Source organism: Oryctolagus cuniculus, chromosome 3 (assembly GCF_051225735.1).
Source record: "Oryctolagus cuniculus isolate XC-2025 breed Fujian yellow rabbit chromosome 3, ASM5122573v1, whole genome shotgun sequence".
In the NCBI taxonomy this organism is placed as follows: domain Eukaryota; kingdom Metazoa; phylum Chordata; class Mammalia; order Lagomorpha; family Leporidae; genus Oryctolagus; species Oryctolagus cuniculus.
The window spans coordinates 69,529,052-69,548,097 of record NC_142869.1 but is presented as its reverse complement, the minus strand read 5'-3'; the positions used below and the strand labels follow the sequence as shown (position 1 = coordinate 69,548,097).

At 49.0% G+C, this 19,046-nt stretch overlaps 1 protein-coding gene across 3 annotated transcripts in view; it reads left to right on the top strand.

Moving 5' to 3' along the window:
• The first annotated feature begins 2,383 nt into the window (after positions 1-2,383).
• The window catches only part of CYBRD1 (cytochrome b reductase 1), a 35,488-nt gene continuing 18,825 nt past the window's right edge, over positions 2,384-19,046 (top strand). The window contains exons 1-2 of one of the 3 annotated variants that reach the window (XM_002712282.6): positions 2,384-2,576; positions 17,552-17,760. In XM_002712282.6, the coding sequence (XP_002712328.1) occupies positions 2,384-2,576; positions 17,552-17,760 (402 nt within the window). Of the gene's footprint in view, positions 2,577-9,753; positions 10,028-17,551; positions 17,761-19,046 lie in introns of those variants that run through there. The other 2 variants (XM_008258726.5, XM_070070702.2) reach the window with 2 other exon arrangements.

Below are 19,046 nucleotides of genomic sequence, written 5' to 3'. Positions count from 1 at the left end.
TCTGAGGTCAAAACGCTCTCTGTTTAGCTTATAATGTCAAGGCCATTCAGCATCATTCAGCCAGGTTTTCGTTCTCTAGAGACATTTTGTTAAACAGGGTCTTGGGATCCCAGAGACCCTCATTTGCTGCTGCTGTGAAGCAAAATCAACTCATGAAGGGAGTGAAGGTGATGAGTCCCAGGGGTCCAGACATACACTGGATACCAGAACTGCACACTTCAGGGAGAAGACTAGGGATACAACTGCATTGCCGAATCGGGACTCGGTAAAGGTCACCAAGGGAGATAAACAGTATCGAATTCAACAGAGATGTTTGCAACATTCAGGAACAGAGTCATTCAGGAACAGGTCAGAGTAAATCAACAGAGCCTAGGAAGGTTTCCATGTATCCCTATAGAACTCCTCTGACCCTTCTGCAGCGTGGGCTCTGCCTGGGGAACTGACCTACATATACTACATCCGCTGCCCTCTGGCTTCTGGTTAGGTTCTGGTTAGCCATGGGGCCATAGCACCCAGGAGATCAGAGGGACGGAGGCTATGGTGGGACATGTATCTGTTTTCCCAGCCTTTCTTCTTGCCCTGCAGGCCTCCATGCCACCCCTCTGGTGGACTGCCCTCTGTACACCCATCTCCCTCTGGATTACAGCAACCAATGCTTCTTCAGGTGACGGCACTGTTCAACTGCTGTGGTTTCCTATACCTGCCCACAAGTGTGTCTCTCTTTTATATATATATATATATATATATATTTATTTATATATATAAAGATTTATTTATTTGAAAGAGTTACACAGAGAGAGGAAAGGGAGAGGGAGAGGGAGAGACAGAGAGAGAGAGAGAGAGAGGTCTTCCACCCGATGGTTCACTCCCCAATTGGCCGCAATGGCTGCGCTGCTCTGATCCAAAGCCAGGAGCCAAGAATTTCTTCCAGGTCTCCCACACAGGTGCAGGGGCCCAAGGACTTGGGCCATCTTCTACTGCTATTCCAGGCCATAGCAGAGCTGGATTGGAAATGGAGCAGCTGGGTCTTGAACCGGTGCCCATATGGGATGCCATCACCTCAGGCCAGGGCATTAACCTGCTGCGCCAAAGCGCCGGCCCCACAACTGTGTCTCTTAGTCGTCCTGTTCATCACTCAACTTCCCAGTTAGAATGTGCTATCTGTTTCCTGCCTGGACCCTCTTTGACACACTCACTCCCAGGAACCAACAAATGTTAAGTAACTGTGATATGCCAAGGTGGAATAAAGTGATAAAGTGGACAGTTAACGCCTGTAGGGGGGCAGTCTGGAGAGTGGAGAGGGCCAAACAGATCATTATGTTACATTCTGGTAGGTGATGCAGAGAGGTCTTGGGTGCGAAGGTAGGGTGTAAAATAGGAACATGGCAAACGTCCTAGCTTCCTGTCTGAAGAGAGGTCAGCAAATATAGAGGAAGGGAAGTGGGTAGGGAGCGGTGTACAGGCAAGGACATCCAGAGCGTCAGGTCAGGTCCTGAGAAAGGACTGAGTAGAGGGCTGGGCTGGGGGAAGGGATCTTTGCCTTCCATTTGCTTACTCTCCTGCTTTGGGGGGTAGGGAGGATAATGGCACAGGTGAAGTCTGCAGTCTCCTATCCCTCCATCCTGCCCCACTACCCCGGCTGGACGCCTGTACTGCTTTGGTCTAAAATCTCTATGGAAAATCACCCAGACATACGTGGGCACATTCTAAGGTCTCCGAATGCATTCTGGAAGCCCCGCTAAGGAGGACAGGCTCCTGGTCCAGAGCACAGGGTGACGGGCACGCTAGGAAGAAGGCAGAGACCCAGGTTCACTTCATCAAGGCGAGGCTGGGAGTCCGACTGGTCGGGGTGCGTGGGCGCTTCTGTGGCTATTTCTGTGGCACTCTCCACGGGAGGCCAGGGGCCAGGAGGTGCCAGTCTGCCCTCTCTCCCCAGCAAACTGCGAGCCTGGCCAAGCCCAGACCGCCCCGCGGCCTCCTCCCGCAGGAACCCTGGCACCAGAACACTACACACGCACGACCCCACCCGGGGGATCCCCGTATCTGACGTCCAAAAGAGCGTGCCTGAGCCCCTGCCCCCGCGGGGCTTTGGGCAGGGATCCAGTAAGAGGGCGTAAGGTCCTCGGCGCCCTCCCGACACTACCAATTTGGGGCGACGCGAGCCCTGGGCCAGGCGGCACGCGGGCGAGGGGCGGTGCAGCGCCATCCCGGGGGTGGGGCGCGCGGGTGGACACGGGCTAGGGGCGCGCACCCCCGGGAGGCCCGCGCAGGGGCCCCGGCCGAGAAAGCCCCTCCCCGGGGGCGGAGACAGCAAGCGAGAGTCGCCGCCCGGGGCCTGCCGCCGGGACCAAAAGGCAGCGGCGGCGCGGAGCATGGGGCTGTGATGGCCATGGAGGGCTACAGGGGCTTCCTGGTGCTGCTGGTGTCGGCGCTGCTTGTCGGCTTCCTGTCGGTGATCTTCACCCTCATCTGGGTCCTACACTACCGCGAGGGGCTCGGCTGGGACGGAGGCGCGCTCGAGTTTAACTGGCACCCGGTGCTCTTGGTCACTGGCTTCATCTTCATCCAGGGCATCGGTACTGAGCACCTCCTGGCGGGGTGGGGGGGACGGCGGGGCCGGGGGTGTGTGGGGTGCTCTTAGGTCTGGGTGTGCGCGGCCAGCGGTAGGAAAGCGTGGAGACGTCCGCGACCGCACGAAGGGAGCGGCGGGGAGCGCCCCGAGGGCACCTGTAAGGCGCGGCCTGGCACTGAACTTGCTTGCGGGCTGCAAATTTCGAGGCTGCGGCAGCGGGCGAAAATGGAGGAGCTAGAATTTGCTTCGAGGGCGACCTCCGCAGCCGCGGGGAAGGGTCTGGTCAGCCGAACGGCGCGCTCCGTCGAGCCGGGGGCCGCTGCCCTGCCCGGCCATGGGACAGTCTGGAACCGAGCTTGTTGATGTGGCGGCCGCCTGGCGAAAGCTCTTCCGTGGGGCTTTCTGTTGGGCGCTTGTCCCGAATGCGGGGTGGGAGCCGCCCGGAGCAGGCCCGCGGCTGCGCGGCCGTCCCGGGCTGGCCTGCCTTCCCGGGAATGCGGTTGGCGCTGGCCAGGGGCGTCGGTGTGGATCGCGGTTGTGTCGTGCCCGGGGTCCCGAGGGTTTTCTTTTCCTGTTTGGCCTCTAGCTGGTGGCGCAGGCAGCATTTGTGTGCGGCCACTTTCCAGAGAGCGAAGTCCAGGCTGTGATCTTGAGAGAGTATAGAGGAAACGGGGTCGTGCGTGGAAAATCGTCAAGCGTTTGGAAGCGCCGCCCACCCTGCCTTGTCCGCACCAGTATTTAACGCTCCACGAACAGCAACAGAAGCGCTGTCCTCCTTCCTAAAGGAAAGCGGTGGTTTTTGTTTTTCCCGTTGCACACTTGGCCCCAGCCGTAGGCGAGTGTGGCCTGTGTGCTCCCACTCCGGGAGGCGCTGGGGGACGCTGCCGGGCCTCAGGCCAGCCCAGGCTGTCCTGGTGCGAGCTTGGCATCAGGCCTCCAAGTGATCCCACTGCACAATTCCCGACTGTTTTGCCCCAGCACAAGAATGAGAAAAACACGCTCAAGTTCCATAGTCACTGGCATCAGAAGCACTTTTGGGCCGTGCGCAGCCCTGGGGTTGGTCCAGAGCTGGCCACGCCTGTTGTCTCACAGAAGAAGGAGCCGTCTCTCTCCTTTAACTTCTCCGAGCAGCTCCTAATACCCACGCACTTTTCAGAGGTTTGAAGTGTACTCTCGTGGAGTAAGGGAAGCACAGGTGATACCACGGTTGCCTGACTCAGCAAAGAGGACTTAAGTCACAAAACACGTGGTGCTCCCTGAGTGCTTTCTGGGTCACCACTAAGTGCATTCTCTGCAGGTGTCTGTGGGGCGCCGGGGCAGAGTAACCTATCAGTAACCTATCTGTGGAAGTAGCCGGTTCTCAGTGGCCTTAATTTTCAAGGTTCATTTCTCTGCTTTTTTTGGCAATAGGCTTGTTTCCTGTAAAATCTTGTTAGGGAAGCAAAAAGCTTCACCTAAAATGTGCTTTGAAGCCTCTTCTTTCACGTGAGAGGCTATTGCACAGTTCTCCTTGAAGGTCTTCTCCTTTCTCAATTTTGGGCTTGTCTTAATGTGCTTAGCCTTTGGGGCAAATTGTGTAAATGGATATTTGGGGATTTTTATCTGCTCCTCTTAAGCAACCCTGTTTTCTTTACCTTTTGTGCTAATGTTCCAGCGGCCCCCCTGTTTACTGTTCAGGTTGAGGATTTGTGGAGCACTCTGGTCACTCACGTCATCATACATTTAGTTGAGAGTGACATGAGATGTTGGTATGTGTAGACATAGGCGTAGGCCTCCCATATCTGGGCCACACACATGCCTCACTCAAGCCGTAGGAAGGCTTCAGTGGTGCTTTCCTACATACTGAAAAGATGACATTGCCCCAAGAGCCAAACTACATGGGAATCTGAAAAGGAGCAGTAAATACAGATGTTTCCCAATTTACTGTGGGGTCCCGTCCTAATAAACGCACCATAAATTCAAAATTCCAAGTATGGTTTCCATTGAATGCACTCCATTGTAAGGATGAAAAATTGTAAGTGGAACCGTCGCTGAGTAGGTGCTAGGTGGAGGTGATGGGCTGTGAGGGAGACACATGTTACAGATCAGCCACGACAGAACAGCATTTCTACTGTGTGCAGCTACTTCAGGGAGGATCACGTTAGGCGGTGAGATTTCACAGGTCCCATACTGAACTCACGTGATGTGGAGTTCTTCTCTCCAGTAGTGCACAAATATTTGGAGGTGAGGAAAGGAAAGCTAAAGTTTAGTTATCACTCTAAGCAAAGAATGGTTTATAAATGCAATGTAGCAACAGTGAACTGTATTTGAAACTGTGAGGATAAGTATGGTTCTTCTGAAACGTGCTGAAGAAAGCAAGGCTACCATAGAAGTTATATAATCTCCCTGTCTCTCTGACTCTGTCTCTGTCTCTCTCTGTCTCCCTGTCTCTCTCCCTCTCGTCTTCTCTCCCTCTTTCTCTCTCTCTCTCCCCCTCTGCCTTCCTCCCGACCTTCCCTCCCTCCCTCCCTCTCCACGTACAGCCATGCTCCAAGTGCATTTTGGAAAATGGATGTATTGTAAAATACAGTGTAACACACTATAGGAAATCTAACACTAAAATACAATGTTAAACTAGTGGGAAATCTAGCTAACAGACTCTGCCATGAATGAGGAAGAGTTTAGTAGAGGCTTTGTGCTTCTCTAAAAGGAGCATTTCTCATGAAATAAGTATACTGCCAGGAAATCAGAGAAACACACCTTGAAAAGGAGGCCGCCAAAAAGACTGAAACAAATCAATGCTTTCAGAGTGGCAGCTGACCTTTAAAAAGGCTTAGCAAGGTGGAATGTGTTCTTTAGTAAAAGGTAGAGAATTCAAGTGTCTACATTTAGCCAAAAAGAAGTCTTGGCAATTCTATACTCCTTACTTTCCCACGTGTAGGACTCCGTTATTGTAAAAACTGAAGGAAGAGAAATCAGATAGTTTAATGATCTCAGTTTGATTTCATGAGACAATATAACTACATTTGAGCAACATAAAAGATGGACAGAAAGAAATTAAGAGAAGTTCTTAAAAGGCAGTGGCAATGAGGGGCCCGTGTTGTGGTATAGCAGCTAAAGCTGCCGCCTGTGATGCTGGCATCTTATATGGGTGCCAGTTTGGGGTCTGGCTGCTCCACTTCGGATCCAGCTCCCTGCTAATGCACCTGGGAAACCAGTGAAGATGGCTCAAATGCATAGGCCTCTGCCATGCATGTGGGGAACCTGGATGAGGTGGCCTGTCCCAGCCCTCCAGCCCTCACTGTTGCAGCCATCTGGGGAGTGAACCAACAAATGGAAGATCTCTGTCTGGCCTTCTCTCTCTCTGTAACTCTGCTCTTCAAATAAATAAGTAAATCTTTTTTAAAGAAAGGCAGTGGAGATATCCTACTAGTGTATCTGAATGTGACCAGATTCCAACATCACTTACATATATTTCAAAAGGCTCTTGGGATAAGAGCTGGCAAAGAGTGAGAGAAAGTGTCCCAAATACCCACTCTCAAATAAAAGCCCTTCGCTCTTGGGAAAATGAGAGCTTTTTTCAAAGCATAAAAAGACAACTCAGAGCAGCTTAGAATCCATTTATAAACACAAGCAAATATCTTAATAATGTGACTAATAAGCATGATTTATAAATGATGATTTTGCTCAGTGCCATATCCCCGGCCTGCGGGAACTGGGGCGAGGTAGGCCTGCAAAGAGCAGCTGCATGAATGAGTGCTTATTTCTGCACCATAATTGCATTGCTAGTAACAAGATGCACTTTTCCAGCCCCTCACTGGTGACAGTGATGATAGAATCTGAAGTCCAGGTGCCTTGCCTTTTCTGTGTTAGACACACTGGCCTGGGCAGCCTCAGGGAGAACCGACGTGGTGTCCCTCAGGAAATGCACCCTCATCCCAAGGCCTCTGACTGCTCGGAACGTCATTGCATCAAGTGCCAGCTGAGCCCTTCCTGCCCGCCCGAGGACAGCACTTCACCAGTTCTCCCTTAATGATGCTTCCCAACATGCCGTGATCTCTGTCATCTTAAAAAGAACACCGTAGTCTTGACCCTGAACCCCTCCAGCAACTGCCTCAATTTGCTGCTTGCCTTACCACACAGCTTTCTGAAATCCATGTCTTTACCTGTGGCACCCAATTCCTTTCCTGCTGTTTTTTCTCAACCCTCTGCAACCATTGCTCCATGCCATTGCTCCACGGGGTTGCTCTTAGTGTAGTAACCAGTGGCCTCTGTGTTGCTACTGCCAGGGCTTGGTTCTTAGTCTTCATCTCACAGGACTGGGGGGGAGGGGCAGTACTGATGGAACTGTCTCCTCCCTCTCTCTTGGGATACTTCATTTACTTGGAATATTCTCCGGGATCCTTGGCCGCTTCCCTGGCTGCTACGCAAGGCTGTTTTTGTCTGTCTTTTCCTGCAAAATAGAAACCTTCTGAGGAGAAGGATTGTGTCTGTTTTCTTCGCTGCTGTACCCACAGCCTTACCTACCATGCATACGCACTTGGTGAATATTTATTAAATTGATGAAAGTTTGGCTGATCCTTTAAATCAGAGGCCACACCTACCAAGATCAGGTGCACAAAATACTTAAGTGAAGTCGATTTGGCGTGTAGCACCAGCAGAGTCAGCTGTACATTGGGACACAGATGACCAGGTCTGCACTGGGCACCGTTTACTGAGATGGACTCAGGTCAGGAATCAGAGCATGCAACAGGATGGTGTCAGGTGCTCCTCAGTGCGTTCCCTGCAGCAGCAGTCAGGGCCCAGGGCCCTCCGTAAACTCCCCTGTCCCCAGTGGAGCTTAGGCACCAGCACACGAGATCCACCATGGTGGGCTCAGAGCTTCAAGTCCCCAACCCCAGGGGAACCATTATTTTTGAGACACTCTATAGACCCAGATTCCATGATGCCCTCCCTGCCGGAGGCGGGTGATGGATTCAATAGTGCCCCCTTCCCCAAATATATTCAAGTCAATCCTGGATATCTGTAAATGTGACCTTATTTGGAAATAGGGTCTTTGCAGATACCATCATCCAGGGGCTGGTGTCCTTAGAAAGACGGAGTTTGAAACACAGACGCACGGCAGGGGGGCTGAAGTGGAATCAGAGGCGGAGATCTGGGCAATGTGTCTCTCAGGCAGGGAGCTCCCCACGGTTGCCTGCAGCCACCAGACACTGAAGAGCCCCCAGAAAGAACCAGTCCTGCCAGCTGCTTGGTTTTCAAGCTCTGGTCACCACAGCTATGAGATGTCGCTCCCCCTCTTCGCGGAGGAACGACACTAAACCCTGCCTAGGCTTCATATCCGAGTCACGGCACCATTATGCCTCCTAGGCTTCCTATTCGAGTCACGGCACCTTTATGTCGCTCCCCCTCTTCGTGGAGGAACGACACAGGACCCTGCGCTGTTCTTTCGTCTGCTCGGCCCTCCCCGGGTTTGCTGCTGGTTCTTCCCGGGTTGGCTACCGTCCCTTCCACTTCCGTGGAAGGGTGGTTCCCCCTGCCACTTTCCCCACTTCCGCGGGGGAGCGGCACACCGCCGGCCGGCTCTCTCGGGGGCTGCACAGGTGTTCCTTCAGATAGATGTTCCTGGTGCATGTTGTCTCTCCTCCTTTATAGTCCTCTTCCACCAATCCCAACTCTGCTACCCACACGCCGAGTACGCTGCTCTCCTCCAATCAGGAGCAGCTCCTACAGCTTGTCAAGTTGGTGAGAGGCAGCTGGGTAGAAGCTGTTTGCTCCTCTCCCAGCGCCATATTGTGGGAGAGCAGATGTATAGAATAAGTCTTAATTCCAGTAACAGTATAGTCCGAGTTGCTCCCCACAGTGAGAGAATACATTTGTGTTCAGTTAAGCCAGGTTTGTGGCAGCTTGTTATGGTAGCCCAAGGAAGCAATTAACTGCACAGCAATTAACACAGGTTCTCACTGCACCCCGGGGGGGCCCAGAGTGTTGGCCTCCTGCTTAGGTATTTCTAGATTTTTCCATCCTTACTCTCAGTCCAGATACAGTTTACTGATCAGGGATAGTTTTTATTATAAGCAGTGTTGCCAAACAACACTGGTAACAAGTTATTGTATCTGTTTATAAACACAATTAGCCAATGGTCAGAGCCTCATGCAACAGGAGATAGGTATGTACCTTGTTTTAGAAGTGACTCAATATGAAACTTATACTTAGCTCCAGTGGATTGTGTCTATATGGGGATGCTTCAATTTGCTGCTCTTCTCATTTTTTCTAAGCGAATCCAGATTTTGTAAAATTGGTTCAGGGGCAGGTGTTTGGCACTGTAGGTAAGTCGTCCCAGGTCAGAATGCCTGGTTCAAGTCTTGTCTCCACTTCCAGCCCAGCTGCCTGCCAGTGTGCACTCTGGAAGGCAGTAAGTATTAGCCCATGTACTTGGGTTTCTGCCTGCCATGAGGGAGACCTGGATTGCATTCCAGGCTCCTGATTTTGGGCTGGCCTTGCCCTGGCTGTTGCAGACATTTGGGGAATGAACTAGCAGATGGAAGATTTCTCTCTCTGTCTTTCTGCCTTTCAAATAAAACAAAAACAAAAGAATTTTTAAACCATTTTAACATTTTTAAGCCATTTTAAAAAATGTTTTAAAGTAAAACTAAATAAACAGTGCCCCTCCTCCACCACCAACTGGCAACATTGTGCTTATCAAACAAAACAACATCTGGGAACCAGATTCCAGCCCTTATCTTCCAGGTTACATGATTCTGCTAGGGTTTTCTGCCAGTTTCGTGAAGTTTAAAATGTTTTTTTTCTTTTAAAGAAAGACCAACTTTTTTGATTCATGTAATAACTGTTTTAAAAGGTGAATGGGCCTTGAAATGACTGTTGAGGCTTGAGCTGTAGTTTCCTAAGTTAGTTCTACTTTTATTCATGTAATTATTTTGTATTTTATCCTGTTCATTTAATTAGTGTGTTTCTGAAGCACTTCCTTTATGGCCAAATATTGTGTGAAACAAATGAGTAAGAGGAAGCCTTTAAAATGCTGTTCCCATGTGAGTTGGTTAAGGACGAGTTATGGTTTTCTTCTAGAAATGCAGGTTATGCTTACCCCTAAATAGTTAGAGCTGGCAGGGGCCTCAAGTTCAACTCCTCATTTGGAAAATCAAATACCTGACCAGGGTGGGGACAAGCAGGCAGTGTCAGAGCCAGTACTATTTCCAGTCTGTCATCATGTTGATACGAGGCCCAAGAAAATATGGCTGATCTAACAACACAGAAGTCTCTGGACACTTGTCTGTGTCTGGCCAGTCAGTTGAATTTTTCTCTTTTCTTGCACGCATTTGTACAAGTAGCTGCCTTTGTGAGGATTTCAGTCATTTCCGAGAGTTGTTTGCAAGGCCAAGGAGCTAACAGGAATCTTCCAGACTGCTTCCTTTGTGCTGACTCTCCAGAGGTCCTGGGTTATGCGCCGGTCAAGCTGTGAGTCTGTTTTGAATGCATGGGTGTGTTCCACAGTTCTGCTTCTCTTTGACAGCCACGCAGAGAGCTAAAAGAGGGTTTTCTGCTTTTTCATTTAAACTTGAATTCCTTTGGATAGGAGCTGGCAAACTTTTGGGTGCATGAGGAAATGAGTTCTAAAGATTGATAATCCTGATAATTCTGTCAAGGAGGGCAAAACCCTACTTACTCTGAGTGTAACGGGCACACTATGCTTAAGTAGAATTTCTAAGTATTTCTAAATTCCCATGTACTTCAAACTCAATAACTTGTTCTTATTTCTGAATTCACTTAAAGCTCTTAAGTGGGTGCAAGTGCAGAATACTTCTTATGGTTTTGAAAGGACCTTCTGGGCTTTCGTTAGCAAGTACTTGGGTCAGCAGTACAATTTGTCTAGAGTTTTTGATTTGTGCATATAAAAAGAGGCTCTGGGGCCAGTGCTGTGGCTTAGTAGGCTAAGCCTCCGACTACAGTGCTGGCTGGCATCCCCTGTAAGTACTGGTTTGTATCCTGGCTTCTCTTCTTCTGATCCAGCTCTCTGCTTAAGGCTTGAGAAAGCAGTGGAAGATGGCCTAAGTGCTTGGACCCCTGCACCCAAGTGGGAGACCCAGAAGAAGCTCCTGGCATTTCACAGTGTATTCCTCTAACAAAAAATCATGTTGTACATGTAAACAGTTACCATTTTTGTCACTGTGCCTTAATTTTTAAAAGTAAATTTGAACAAAATGGAAAACAGTTCTACTAGGAATACTGAATGAATTCCTGTGCTTTATTAAGATTTATTTATTCTCTCATATTTACTGAATTCCTGCTACATGCCAGCCTCCATGCTGACGGCTGGAATGTGACAGTGAACATGATAGACATGTTCCCACCCTTGTGAATCACAAGATTTAAACATAAGAACTAGAATCAAAATATTGTTCTTGTTTGGGAACTTTCTACTTTCTCTAAGTGTTTCTCTCCATGCACTTTGTCACATTCTGAATTTGCATTGCCAGTTATAAAGAAAACTCGTGTATATAGAGAGTTTTTAAATGCAATGTGAGTGGATAGCTGGTGTCAAACCGGAGGTTACATCTTACGAAATATGTTATTTTCTAAAAAAAAAATTCTTAATTTCCTGAGTTTTGATTGTGCAACTAGGAACTAACAAATTTTTGGATCATTACATTCAAATTCAGTTTACTGTCCGGCGGCTCAATAGGCTAATCCTCTGCCTGCGGCGCCGGCACACCAGGTTCTAGTCCCTGTTGGGGTGCCGGATTCTGTCCCAGTTGCCCCTCTTCCAGGCCAGCTCTCTGCTGTGGCCTGGGAGTGCAGTGGAGGATGGCCCAGGTACTTGGGCCCTGCACCCGCATGGGAGACCAGGGGGATGCACCTGACTCCTGGCTTTGGATCAGCGTGGTGCGCCGGCCACAGCGCACCAGCCGCAGCAGCCATTGAGGGGTGAACCAACGGCAAAAGGAAGACCTTTCTCTCTGTCTCTCTCTCTCTCACTGTCCACTCTGCCTGTCCAAAAAAAAAAAAAAATCAGTTTACTGTCTTTTCACCGTCATTGTCCAAAGAGTAGCTATACGCAGGTGTTAATTCTTCCTCCCTCCCTTCTTTCTTTCATTCTAAGGTTATCACATTAGCATCTTCTACCATGGATAATTTTTCCTTCTGAAGGCTTTCTTAAACATATTTATTTATTTATTTAAAAGGCAGGGTGACAGAGAGGGAGAGATGGAGAGAGAGAGCTTTTCCATCGATGGTTCACTCACCCAAATAACAACAACAGCCTGGCAGCCAGGGCTGGACCAAGCCAAAGCTAGGAGCCAGGAGTCAGGAGCGAGGAACTTCATCCAGGTCTCCCACATGGGTGGCAAGAGCCCAAGCATTTGGGCCGTCTTCTGTTGCTTTCCAGGTGTATCAGCAGCGAGCTGGATCAGGACTCAAACTGGTGTTCTAGTATGGGATGCTATGTCACAAGCAGCCGCTTAACTTCCTGTGCCACTCTACCACCTCCAACCCCCCTTTAAAGGATTTCAAGCGCATTGCTTACAAATATAAGTGCACTTCAGAGTTTGTAGGAAAATGGAAATAAAAGCTAAGGCTTTTTTTGTTTTGTTTTGTTTTTGGTAAAAAATGTATGTTTGGCTCCAAAACAGACTTCTTGTTGACTTCCCTTTCCAAGAACTTGAGAGGTGCCCTCACATGTGCTAGTGGGTCTTGCTAAGCAGAGCCTCTAACAGCATAGCGTGTGTTCAGTCCCAGGTGGCTGTTTGGTGACGTTTCCCCCTGGAGAGCCGAGGGCTCTTCTTCCTTCTCGCTGAGCCTCAGGAATGGGGTCTAGGTAAGTGCCAAGCCAAGGAAGCAAGAACTGTTTGAACTCCACTCTGCAGGCAGTTTTTGTAACTGGCGGGAGTCGCTTCTTGTTTGGGAAATGTGGTTTGATTTGTTGAGCTTGCCCTTTTCTATTGGAAGTCCACCATATTTCGGTTATTTGTGCGTTTCTGAAAGCACGTAAACAGCTTCTACAAATGCAGTGTTTGGCAGTGATCCCTTATTTATCGAGCGCATTTGGAAGCATGTTCAGCTGTGCAGCAGGGCCTCCATGTAGTCAGTCCAAATGCTGCGGATTCCCTGAGCTAAGGTCCTGTGTCCCACCTGTGGTCGCCACAGGCCACCTGTTGAGGAGTTTAGAGTAACTGGCCGTTGGTTTGCAAGCTTACAAAAATATTGTTTTAACTTTAAAACTATAATAAACTCTTTCAGCCACACAAAAAATAATAGATCACCCTGTACCCACCCTCCAGATTTAGCACATGTTAAGAGTTAGGGCAACATAAAAATGTATAAGCTGGAGCCAGATGTTTGACACAGCAGTTAAGACGTTGCTCAGGATACCCACATCCTACACACAAGGGCCTGGGTTTGAGCTCCAGCTCCACTTCCAATTCCAGCTTGCTGCTAATGCACACCCTGGGAGGCAGCAGGTGATTCCAGCTTCCTGCTAATGCATACTCTGGGAACCAGCAAGTGATGGCTCAAGTACCTGGGACCCTGCCCCCAGTCTGGGAAACAGGTTGAGTTCTTAGCTCCTGTTGCAGGCATTTGGAGAATGAACCAATGGATGATAGTCTGTGATAATGATAATTCTTTAAAAAGGATTCATAAGCTAGGACCTAGTGCTGGTGGGAATGAAGGATGCTAGAGTTAGGCTCCCCAGCCTGAAAAGAAGCTGAAGATCCAGAAAAACTCTAACTAGGCACAGAGACGCTAACATCGCAGTTGTGTGGGTCCCCCTGAGTCAGGAGCAAACACCTCTCCTGCTTCAGAAAATCCCAAGGGTTTCCTTTTACAGTAATAGGGCAACAGGTGTTTTGTTGATGACCCCAAATCATCAATGAGAGATTAAGTCTGTTCCACTTGTGTACTGCTGCAGAAGCAAGGCTAGTGTGCAGCTGACTGGAAACCATTTGGGTGAATGTAAGAGGTTTAACATCAGGTTTGACAAAGGGTAGATGTTAGCTGTGTGGAAGCTTTGACCCTTCCCTGTGTTGTTGCTGGTAGTATTGGGAAGAGTAAAAAGTCTTCGCTGGATGTACATTTGGCTTTGAACTTTCGGCAACATGTTGCTAAAAGTAAGCTTAATGAAGAATAATAAGCAGAAAAGTCTCCAAATTATAAGCCATGTGTTTGCCTAACAGAAACACACCTGAGTTGTCAGATCAAGAAATAAAATTCCAGGAGACCCAGAAGAAGCTCCTGGCTCAGCTCAGCTCAGGTGCTGCGGCCATTTGGGGAATAAACCTGCGGATGGAAGATATCTCTCTCTCGCTCTTTCTCTGCCTCGGCCTCTCTGTACCTCCACCCTTCTGTAACTCTGCCTTTTGAGTAAACAAATAAATCTTCAAAAACAAACAAACAAAAGAAATAACATTCCAAGTGCCCCAGAGTCCCCCGGTAACCACGCTTACTCCGTTCTGTCACAATCACTGCTCCAGACTTAACCTCAGAGATTCATTTTGATTCTGGAAATTTTTCATGTTCAACTTGGAAAAGGAAAAGCTGTTATGAATTAGTATTCATAACTCGCTTTCCAGCAAACACATCCTGAGCAGTTTCTTTTCATGTGTAGATGTTCAAGTTCACTCAGCTAAGATTCCTTCCTCCCAGCAGGACTTGGGTGATATGATGGTGCTGCTGCTGCTGATAACAATAACAATATTAATTTAAAACATTGAGGTTGAGCCAATCTACTTCTGTGTCTCAGCTTCCTCCTTTGTGCAATGGTAATAGTGTACCTTCCTCACAGAGTTGAGATGAGAAGATGGAAATATAAAGCAATTAGCATGGTGCCTACTACATAGCAAGATCTCAGTGTGTGTGTTTAATAAATTGGGATAACCCAGGAGAGGTCCTTATATATTGCACGTTTCTTAAAGTTTATTTATTTACTTATCTATTTGAAAGGCAGAGCAACAGAAAAAGAGACACAGAGATTTTCTATCAGCTGGTTCACTCCCCAGATGCCCACAATGGCCAGGGCAGGGCCAGGCCAAAGCCAGGAACCAAGAACTCCACATGAGCAGAATGGGCCCAAGCACTTGGACTGTCCTCCTCTGCTTTTCCCAGGCCATCAGCAGGCAACTGGATTGGAAGTGGAGCAGCGGGAACACAAACGACCTCCTGTATGGGATGCCAGTGTCACCGCTGTGGGTAAAGCCACTGCGCCACAATGCCGGCCTCTGTGCTATTTCTTACATCTGAATATGAGCCTACAGTTATCTGAAAATCAGTTACAACAACTTGGATGGAGCTACATACTTTGAGAGTGGGCTGTCTTAGGCTCTGCAGATACATAGGAGAAACATCAAAACACATTAACACCCTCAGAGAAGATGAGATGGGAGTGAGTGAGGCCCTTGGGTTTGAGGCATTACATTAAGTGATTTGAAAAGGTTCTTTGATGGGGCTGGCACTGTGGCACAGCGGGTTAAAGTCCTGGCCTGCAGTGCTGGCATCCCATATGGGCAGCAGTTCTAGTCCAGGCTGCTCCTCTTCTGATCCAGCTCTCTGCTATGGCCTGGGAAAGCAGTAGAAGATGGCCCACGTCTTTGGGCCCCTGCACCCACATAGGAAACCCGGAATAAGCTCCTGGCTCCTGGCTTCGGATCGGCACAACTCTGGCCATTGCGGCCATCTGGGGAGTGAACCAGCGGATGGAAGACCTCTCTCTGTCTCTACCTCTCTCTGTAACTCTGCCTTTCAAATAAATAAAAATAAATCTTTTTTAAAAAAAGAAAAGGTTATTTGAGGCGGTATGTCGCCTGGCAGGATGAGCTGCTGCCTGTGACGCTGGCACCCCAGTCCTGCCAGTCCTGTCTGCTCCGCTTCAGATCCAGTTCCCTGCTAACGTGCCTTAGAAGGCAGTGGATGACTGTTCAAGTACTTGGGACCCTGCCACCATGTGGGAGACCAGGACGCAGTTTCCAGGTCCTGGCTTTAGCTTGGCCCAGCCATGGCTGTTGGGGTCATTTGAGGAGCGAACCAGAGGACAGATTTCAATTTCTCTCTCCCTCTCTCTCTCTCTCTCTCTGTCACTACCTTTCAAGTAAATACATTTTTTAAAAAAATATATTTGAGTATAGAAATGATAATCCAGAAAGTCTCCATGTCCTCAAAGAAGTATAATCAGTAGCATCTTCAAGATGTCCATATAAGCAGTAAAATCATTGAGCAGCTCCTTCGGGCTGGGAGTAAGTGGAAGGAATGGTGCCCTACGGGGAGGCTGGCAAGGGTTGCAGGAGGAAGGCTGGTGTCTTGTGCGGACAGCTTCAAAAAGGTTGTCTTTGTAGTCTGAAAAAGGGCTAGATAATCCCGTACATTTTTACAATTCTAAGAAGTTTATGTATTCTGATGATAAATGCCTCCGATGGCTTCTTTTTTTTTCCTTGCTGGAATTAAGAAGTGTACAAGACATGCTGCTCATAATCTGGAATCCATCTTCCAAGAAGCTTTTTGTTTTGTTTTGTTTACTTATTTACTTGAAAGGTAGAGGGACAGAGAGAGAAATCTTCCCTCTGCTGTTTCACTGGGCCAGGCCAAGACCAGGAGCCAGGAACTCCATCCGGATCTCCTACGTGGGTGGCAGATGTTCAAGCACTTGAGCTATCTATCACCTGCTGCCTCCCAGGATGCGTTAGCAGGAAGCGGCATCCCAAGCACAGTAGCCAAGACGGAAACCAGGTATTCTAGTATGGGATATGGGCACCCCACGCGGCGTCTCAACCCACTGCAACACAACGTCTGATCCCCAAGACATATTCCTTAAATGTTTTTGCTCTGCCACACATTTCCAGAAAGTTCGTTTTTCCCTGACAAGGACAAGAAGGAGGGAGGGTAGCAGCAAGAAACTGTCTTCAGAATAAAAATTAATTGCCTACTGATTAAGGCGGTCTTGTAAATATATTCCTTAAAGTTGGACTCCTTTGTAAAATATTTTTTATTGAAATCTAGTCTTCGTGTAGAAAAGTCTGCATATACCTAATGAAATACGTGTCAGGAAGCACCTGTGTCACCAGCACAGGAAGTTGAGCTGCAGTATTAGGAGCCTGTGAAATCCCCTGAGTGTGTGGTGGTTTTTTTTTTTTTTTTTTTTTTTTTTTAACAGGCAGAGTTAGACAGTGAGAGAGAGAGAGACAGAGAGAAAGGTCTTCCTTTTTCCATTGGTTCACCTCCCAAGTGGCCACTACCGCCGGCCACAGCGCTGCACCGGTCCGAAGCCAGGAGCCAGGTGTTTCCTCCTGGTCTCCCATGCGGGTGCAGGGCCCAAGCACTTGGGCCATCCTTCACTGCACTCCCGGGCCACAGCAGAGAGCTGGACTGGAAGAGGAGCAACCGGGACAGAATCTGGCGCCCCGACCGGGACTAGAACCCGGTTTGCCGGTGCCACAGGTGGAGGATTAGCTAGTGAGCCGCGGCGCCAGCCGCTGTGTGTTCTGTTGTAGGTGCTATTCCCCTTCCTCACCAGGCAAGCTGCCCTCCAGACTTTCCTAATTACACGGATGAGCCTTGCCTGTGTTTGTGTTCCGTGCACTTGTTAATGTCTGGCTTCTTGGGATGGATAGTATGGGCTGATGTGTACCAGCAGGTGTAGTTCCAGTGGTAGATCATTCATTCTCTTTATTGTGTATTATTCCATGGTGTGAATATATCACAGTTTATTATTCTATTGATGGCATTAATTTGGGGGAGTTTCCAGCTTTTGGCTACTGTAACTGGTGTACTAAAACTCTGGTATGCAGCTAGACTTTTGAGCATATGTCTTTTTGGGCACAGACCCTGGAGTGAGATGGCTACAAAGGGGGAGCTGCTGAGAGGCAAAGTAACCTGGGTAAGGGATAGAAGCAGAGGCCAAAGGAGAGTGTTTCACAAGAGGAGGAGTGGAGTCTTCCCACTGTTCGTTTTCTGCTGGTTTTTTAAAAACACGTGTTCTCCGCTGTCCTCTGTCCTCAGCCATCATTGTGTACCGACTGCCATGGACCTGGAAATGCAGCAAGCTCCTGATGAAATCCATCCACGCGGGGCTCAACACCATCGCTGCCATCCTCGCCATCATCGCCCTGGTGGCCGTGTTTGATTACCACAATGTCAGGAACATCCCCAATATGTACAGTCTGCACAGCTGGGTGGGACTGACAGCTGTCATCCTCTACTTCCTGCAGGTCAGTGTCTCAGTGTTCCTTTAAACAAGGGATAAAGGGTAAAACGATTCAGAGAATGTCCACGTTTTCTAAACCTTCTTCACTTTTGTTTCTATGTAACGCTTTGTCTCAGGGTACCAGACGTACAGAATGAGCTTTTTTAAAAAAATTTGTTAGAAAGGCAGAGTTACATAGACAGAGGAAGAGACACAGAGAGAGAATCTTCCAACTGCTCATTCACTCCACAGATAGCCACAAAGCCAGGGCTGGGCCAGGCTGAAGCCAGGAGCCAGAAGCTTCATCTGGGTCTCTCACATGGGTGGCAGGAGCCCGGGCACTTGGGCCATCTTCTACTGCTTTCCAAGGTGCATCAGCAGGGAGCTTGGATTGGAAGTGGAGCATCTGGGGCTCAAACCGGCACCCACATGGGATGTCAGTGTCACAGGCAGGGCCTTTACCCACTGTGCCACAGTGCCGGCTCCTGTCTGTGAGCTTGAATGTGAGCTTCCAAGTGTTGACATACGTCTCTAGGGAAGTTGCATCCCCTGACGTCCTAGACTGATGTTACTTGGGCTTCAGGTTCCATGCACTGAATGAACTCACCGAGGCAAGAGTTGCAGATTTCTCTGTCACATTCTGCCACTTGCTTTTTCTAGGTTTACTTTTATGGGTAAAGAAATTATAACTTTGTGTTAGGTTTTTTTTTTTTTTTTTTTTTTTTTTTTTTTGACAGGCAGAGTGGACAGTGAGAGAGAGAGACAGAGAGAAAGGTCTTCCTTTGCCGTTGGTTCACCCTCCAATGGCCGCCGCGGCCAGCGCGCTGCGGCCGGCGCACCGCGCTGATCCGATGGCAGGAGCCAGGAGCCAGGTGCTTTTCCTGGTCTCCCACGGGGTGCAGGGCCCAAGCACCTGGGCCATCCTCCACTGCACTCCCTGGCCACAGCAGAGGGCTGGCCTGGAAGAGGGGCAACCGGGACAGAATCCGGCGCCCCGACCGGGACTAGAACCCGGTGTGCCGGCGCCGCTAGGCGGAGGATTAGCCTAGTGAGCCGCGGCGCCGGCCTGTGTTAGGTTTTAAAAACACAGGGATTATTTTATTTTCCTCCTGTCTCCCCTTCCCTTATTTATTTATTTGAAAGGCAAAGTTAAGAGAGGCAGAGGCAGAGAGAGAGAGGTGTTCTATCCGATGGTTCACTCTCCAAATGGCTGCAGTGGCTGGAGCTAAGCCGATCTGAAGTCAGGAGCTTATTCTGGGTCTCCCACCTGGGTGCAGGGCCCCAAGGACTTGGGCCATCTTCCACAGCTTT